Source organism: Cebus imitator, unplaced genomic scaffold (assembly GCF_001604975.1).
Source record: "Cebus imitator isolate Cc_AM_T3 unplaced genomic scaffold, Cebus_imitator-1.0 Scaffold338, whole genome shotgun sequence".
Taxonomy (NCBI): Eukaryota; Metazoa; Chordata; class Mammalia; order Primates; family Cebidae; genus Cebus; species Cebus imitator.
In genome coordinates this window covers 2235228-2242130 of record NW_016107653.1, presented here as the reverse complement: position 1 = coordinate 2242130, position 6903 = coordinate 2235228, and the positions used below count along the sequence as shown (strand labels likewise).

Here is a 6903-nt window from a genome sequence, read left to right as displayed (position 1 = left end):
GAGTGTGCTCTGGAAGGAAGATGAAGGGTCAGAAGTTCGAGTACTTTTTATCTTTTTGGGTGACTGATCCTGCGTCTGTAGTGTGATTAGACTCTCACGTGTCTTCCCACAAGCAGGTAGAGGTGGGTCTGACCCAGCTCCCAGCCCTACTGTTCCAGGGGGCTGGAGGGGGACACGTTCCCACTCTCTGCAGTAAAGGAGAGTGGCTGGGGCTTTGGCCAGCGCGGCCCTGGGTAAACCGAGCTGCAGAACTTCCCAAGGACTCAGGGGCTGCCAGGCTGTGCTGCTGGAATCACCTAGGAAGAGAATTGCTGACACGTGCTGGAGGCTGGGTTGCTGGCAAGCAGGCTAAACTGGAAACTGCTTTGTTGGGGGGGGTGTTAAATATGTGCTGGCGTTATGTAGAAAGGAATTGATCATGATGATGGCTCTTACATGATCAAAGGCAATTTGCAAGTTCACAGCTTTTGTAGAATTTGAACCTGGGCCAAGTTGCAGAGTATTTTTGATGTCACGTTGGGGCCTCCTAGGTAATGGCAGAGGGAGGGTGGACTCCCATCAGCTGTGTGTGCTGTATCACCAGGCACTCCCATCACCCCCATGGGATTGTGGGCAAGAGGAGCCACAGCTGAAGCTGTTGCTGAGAAACAAAGCCCTTGTCTCAGACCCAGGAGTCTCGTGTCTTCTGCTGCATCCATGGTACCACGGACTCACCTGTGGGTGGGTGGCCAGTCATGGCACCCACTTCTCCTGCCAGCGGAAGTGTATAGCTTGTCGTGGAGCAAGCTCTGGAGCACAGGACCTGAGCAGACACATTCTGGGGGCTTCCAAGAAGGGTTTTCCTCCCAAAAAGAGGGAGGCACCCAAGGAGGAGCTGTGCCTCCCTCCCTCACGCGGATGCTGTTTTGAGACAATGTGATGCTCACCACTGGTGTGGCCCCATCACCAACCCACCCAGATGGCAAAGAAAGACAGGCCACGCCTGGGCCCTCCATGGCCAGGTGACCCCCAAGGGCTTGCCTCAAACTTCCACAGAGTGGCCTGACGATGTCTTCGCAGCTACACTGTGTGGTGTCCTTGACACTCTCGTTCATCTAGGGGAGCCCACTGGGCTGCGGCTTTCTTGGCACAGCTTTGGCAGCACCTGAATTCCTGGTGGTGGTGGCATTATGGTGGGCATGCATACTGCATGGCCAGGCCAGGCCCCCGGGCCTCAAGTGTGTCAAGGCAAGGAGCACACACGGGCGTTTTGGTGAGCATCTCAGACAAGGCAGAACCCTGTCATCTGGAAGTGGGGTGTCCCTTTCCACGACAGCTCAAGCTGCGAGAATGGCACAGCTCAAGCTGGGAGAATGGCACACCCCACTCCGGGGCGGCAGCACAGGCTGCTGCGTATCCAGAGACAGGGTGGTCTTTTCTGGCCCTTCATGGACTCTCCTGTCCTCAGAGGGCTAAGGGGAGGACCAGGCAGGCGGCTTCTGGCCCTGCTGGGGAGGCAGGGGCTGCAAGGCAGGGAGGCATCGGGTGGCGTAGAGGCAGGCCAGGCCACGAGAGGGAGCAGAGAGCCTGCAGACAGCGTTTCCCGGACAGGACCTCCGCTGCCCAATTCTCTCCCCTACACCCATGCCTCCCTTTCCAGCCAAACCAGGCTGGTGCACCCAGCTGCATCTCCATCCACACTGGTCAGCATCCCGGCCCCACCTCCTTCTCCTGAGCTGCCCACTTTCCCTCGGGCCCTTTGGGCTCCCTTTGCTGGTGAGCTGCCCACTGAAGCCCTCTCAGGCACCGACACACTCAGCTCTCCGCCTCCCAGCTGCTGCACCTGCAGGCCTCCCTTGGGACCAGCTCCCAAGTCCACCCCAAGCCCATCTGAGGAGGCTGCCCTGCTCCTCCCAGGCCCTAACCCCCCTCAGTGTGGCTGTCCCCAGGTGTCTCTGCCTGGGTTGGGCACCAGGCCCCAGCACAGGGCCAGCAGGTAGTGGACATGCATCAGGATTCACATACTGACCAGGAATCAGTGAGGGGACAAGGGGGCCGGCTGGCTTCTCTGCCGAATCTGGCCATTGCAGGACACCTCAGGACACTTGAGAAGGGCAGGCTGGAGTACAGCCAGGTCCCCATCCTGTTCCCAGGGGACATCCCAGAGGCCAGAAACCTCAGGCCACGAGCCTGGCAAAGGCCCACTGGTTCCCAGTCCTGCCGTGGTCGGAGCCATGGCTGTTCCTCATCACGGAAACTGGGTGCCAGGTGTGGGCCTGGGCAAGGGTAGCGCTTGACGTCTGCTCTAATGCCCTCAGAGTCAGTCATAGGGGCCGATGGGCCGTTGAACCACGTCAGAGCTGTTGGAGCCAGGTCCCTGGCCCCATTGGAGGCGGAGGACAGCCAGGACTTGGACCTTCACTGCTGGGGATGTGGGAGCAGAGGTAGGGGCACTGGCCTGTGCCAAGGAGCATGGAGATCAGGGGCCACCCCTGAACAGGCCAGGAGTGGGGTGTGTGCAGGGCAGGTTGCCTGGTGGGGTCTTCGAGCCCCAGGACCTTCCCTTCCCTGAGAGTAGCTAAACCAGGGGAGTAGCTGAGCCAGGGGAGAGTAGCTGTGCCAGGGGAGTAGCTAAGCCAGGGGAATAGCTAGGCCAGAGAAGTAGCTAAGCTAGGGGAGCAGCTAAACCAGGGAAGTAGCTAAACCAGGGGAGTAGCTGCACCAGTGGAGTAGCTGTGCCAGGGGAGTAGCTGAGCCAGGGGAGTAGCTTAACCAGGGGAGTAGCTGAGCCAGGGGAATAGCTAAGCCACGGGCGTGGCTAAACCAGGGGCGGCCATCCCACCTCTGACTAGGGGACATGGGCTTTCACAGGCCAAGCTGGGCCTACCACCTCCCAGACCGTAGCCAGCAGGGAAGAGACCATGGGCCTTCAGGAAGGGTCGGAGCAGGATGTCAGGAGCCCAGAGCCCCTCAGCCCCACTAGCCCAGGGCCAGCTGCCCATCTGTTCCCATGGGATTTGCTGCAGGTGCCAGAGCCAAGAGGGCTGAGGGCTGGTCTTCACCCAGGAGACCCTTAAGACACGACGGGGCCAGCGCTGGCTTTGGCCAAAGGAGGACATAGGCTACAGCCGGGACACACAGAATGAAGCCTGCTCCTCACCCACAGCCCCCCACTCCAGACCACACTCTTCCAAGAAGGCCCAGGGACCCCCACGGCCCACCGCAACTCCCACAGCCCCTCTTTGCTCTCCATACCATGCCTGGGGCCTTTCCAGGGCTGCTCCTTGCCCCTCCCCAGCCCCAGCCACCTGACCCCTGACCCCCGACCTCCACCCTCCTGACCCACCCCCACCCCTGCCCCCCTGACCTTGCAGAGTCTTCACTTCCCAACATGATCATTAGTGGTCTTGGCACAGCCCAGAACTGGGCACCTTAGGCCTCCTACCCAGGCCAGTTCCTGGTGCCCGCACAGAGGGGCTGTTGGGGGCATGGCCGGAGGCGGGCTGAGGCATGGGTTTGGAGGTGGGTAGAGCGCCAGCCTCATCTGACTTGGGCAGGGAGGTGGTCCCCGGGCACCTGAGGACAGTGGTACCGAGGCCAGCTGCCTGGAAGGCAAGCAACTCCCAAAGGCCAGGCCCCAGGTGGCATCGAGCTGGGGGACGAGGACTGTGTGGGGTTGGGGCCACCACCAGCCATGCCCTTAACTGCTGCAGTTGCTGGGAGGGGTTCGTGGGGAGGACCTGCTTGAGCAGCCAGCTCCACTCCCCTAGACAGTTTTAGGCTAGGATGGCAAAACCTGCCGCCAGTGGGCCATGGAGATGCGAAGGTCCAGGCAGTGAACTGTGCCAGGAGAGATGTGTGTGGTCATCACCCACTCCTAGGGCAGGCATCCTCACACAACCCTTTCAGCGGCCTCACAAAGGGCCCCTCCTCCTCAGATGCTACTGACCTTCCTGGGCCACGTGGGTCCCCAGGGTCACATCACAGGTGCAGGTGCCCAGGGGAAGGCTGGTGAGAGATCCCTTGCAGATAACCTTCCGGGTGGGTACCTGGGCCGGGGACTTCCAGCTCCCCAGTGCTGGGGCAAGGCCAGGATGGTGGGGTGGGCAAGGGTCGGTGCTGTTCCTGGGGCTGCGACCTGGGGCTGCCACATCAACTTAGGAGCACCTGCTGGAGGAGCTCACGAGGAAGGTGGGTTCCACGGTGGGGGGGAACCAGGGATGTGGGGACACCGGCACTGAGATTGGGAGGAAGCAGGGACCAGGACACCCATGGGGCTGGGGGAAGACGGGGTTAGGTATCCCAGAAAAAGAAGTGGAACACTGAGGCTGGGGAGGAGGAGCTGGTCCTGAAACAGAGTGGCATGGCCCCCAGGAGCTGGTGAGGCCCCGGAGTGAGGGGAGCGGCCCAGCCCCACTAGCATCCCGCACTGGGAGGCCAGCATCTCCCCCGCCCTCCACACAGCCCTCCTGGCTCCTGGCCTCCCAGCCTGGCTGGTAAAGACAGGGACACAGGAACAGGCGAAGCAGTGCGGCCTTGTATACAAAACTGTAAATAGAGTCTTTAAAATGACAGAGGCCTCCTTGGCCCCAAACTCCGAGCCAGAGGCCCCCACTGCGGGAGCAGCTCTCCGCCCACATTGCCCTCCCTTCCAACCCAGGCGGCCCAGCAGGCAGGGACCGGGCCCCTTTGCTCTGCTCCAGCCCAGGCCTTCCAAAAGGCCCCACCCTCTGGGGCAGGCTGGTGGAGTGAGGGCTGAGGATCTGCGGTCCGAGGGATTCCTGAGATGAAGAAGTGGCCGCGGGACCCCAGGCACTGGCACTCGAGGCACCTGCCCCTAGGGGAGCCCGCCCCCACCCCATCCCATGCAAACCGCGCCCCCCGAGCCAGCCGTGTCTCTGTGCCCCAGGGGCGGGCCCTGTCACGTGTCCAGGGGGTCACGAGTGGGCGAGGACCCGTGGGGGCGCCCGGGCGGGCCATGCAGCGGCGGAGGCGGTGGCACCGAGTTGCGCTGCGGGGGTGGCGGCTGCAGCTCCAGCGCCAGCGCGGGTGGCGGGAAGTCGCGCACCTGTCGGCGGTACTCCAGGAAGGTGCAGGCCTTGGTGGCGAGCGCCACCACGTTTTTGCCGACGAAGATGGCCGAGACGCGGCTGTCGCGGAAGAGTGCCATGTTGGCGGCGCGCGCCAGCACGGCCACCACGTTGACGGTGGCGAGGCTGAGCACCGGGTAGAGCATCATCTTCTGCGGCGCGATGTGCTCGCCCTGCATGCTGACCTCGCTCAGCGCCACGCACGGCAGCACCAGCAGCAGCATGTAGCAGTAGAAGAAGGTGAGGCCCTCGGCCCACAGCGGCAGCCCGGAGCGCGGCGGCTCCCACAGGCTGGCCTGCATGTCCAGCAGGTCCAGCAGGTCCAGCGCCACCCAAAACAGGCGGCCGCGCAGGTCCTCGCGCTTGCGGAAGGTGCGCACATACTCCATGCGGTCCAGCGCCACGAGCAGCAGGAACAAGCCGGGCACACACACCGACAGCAGCAGCGTCAGCGCCTTGCGCGCCACGGGGTCCGCCGCGCCGCGCCGCGCCGCCTTGTAGTTCTGGAAGATGAAGTAGAGCTTGATCTCCAGTACAAAGATGTAAAGGAACCACAGGATCATGGCGTAGCCGCGCTTGGCCGTGCGCACCTCGGCGCCCACCCACACGGCCACGTAGCGCAGCACTAGCAAGAAGCACACGTCGCCCACCAGCACGATGATGCACACGCCGATCTTGCGCGGGCCCTGGTTCTGCTCCACCAGGTACGCGTCCATGACGGCCATGCTGCCCATGATCACCAGCGTGGTCAGGCACACGTGGCGCCGGTCCGGGGGCGGCAGCACCATGGTCGGCCGCCTGGCCCGGGCCTGGGCGCGCGCGGCCCCCACGCCAGGCGGGACGAGGCCCTGCGACGGCGCTCAGCCAGCCGGCATGGCGCGGCGCGGCCTGGCGAGCTCGGAACCTGGGGAGACCGGAGGAGACAGGGTCAGGGTGAGGGCTTGGGCGGCCTCCCCCCGCCCCCACCCCGCGCCTCCCACCCGCTGGGCCCGAGACATCGCGCACGCCTTCGCCCATGCGCGAACCGGCAGCGGCGAACCGCGGCGAGGCCTCCAGGGGGCGCTGCTGCCTCGCCAGAGCACCCGGGCCTCGTTCCCGCCGCCAGGAAGGAAACGGAACGGACGCGTTTTCTGCCCGCCGCGCGCGTTCCCGGAGCCCGAGGGGGGGTTGTCCCTCCTGGCTCCGGCGGCCCAGACCCCACGCACGCGCTGCTGGCCCCAAGCCGTTCCTGCGGAGTTTCGGGCGTCCCTCTCCCCGCCGCCACCGCACTGGGCCGGGAGGCGGGCCTGCCCCTCCGCTCTCGGAGTGCCCAAGGAGGCCCCGGCCCCTCCCCGGCTTTCTGATCTGGGACCAAGAGTCACCCAGGTCCGGATGCATCCGTCCCACAAGCCTCTCCGAGCCTCCCGCCCCTGCCTGGCAGCCCCCACGCCCCTCCTCCCTGCGCGGACCGGCTCTGTCCACCCTCCGGGGCGCGTGACCACCGCCTGCCCTGCTCCCCAAGGCTCCGCATGCCCCTGGCGAGGCGCTGTCCCCCACCCTCTGCCCCGGCACAGCCACCCTGCTCTGCTCCTGTGGCCGGGGCGCTGCCTCTGGCTGCCCTCGAGTCTCGGGAAGCCGGTCCACCAAGGCCCGTCGGGCTCCCACGGCCCCTGCACCTCTGTCCCACACCTGGCACTGGGTCATGGCCGTGCCGTCGGATTCCCACATCGGGCTGTGCGTCCCCACAGCTGGGCCTGCGCACACCTGGGTGACGATAGAGGCCCGCACGCCCTCACCCGCCCCACAGTCACAGGCAGGCTCACTCCCCGCCCGCCCCCCTCCACACGCCCCAGGC

The 6903-nt window shown here is 64.8% G+C and overlaps 1 protein-coding gene across 1 annotated transcript; it reads right to left on the bottom strand.

Annotated features, from left to right (window-relative positions):
* Positions 1-4508: 4508 nt before the first annotated feature.
* On the bottom strand, positions 4509-5968 carry TMEM121 (transmembrane protein 121). Its single transcript, XM_017505291.2, has one exon. It carries the CDS (start codon positions 5855-5857, stop codon positions 4901-4903), a length of 957 nt encoding a protein of 318 aa, XP_017360780.1. The 5' UTR covers positions 5858-5968; the 3' UTR covers positions 4509-4900.
* Positions 5969-6903: the final 935 nt, after the last annotated feature.

Excerpts from the sequence above, each read along its gene's own strand:
- TMEM121 (XM_017505291.2), bottom strand. The coding sequence starts at position 5,857 with ATGGTGCTGCCGCCCCCGGACCGGCGCCACGTGTGCCTGACCACGCTG.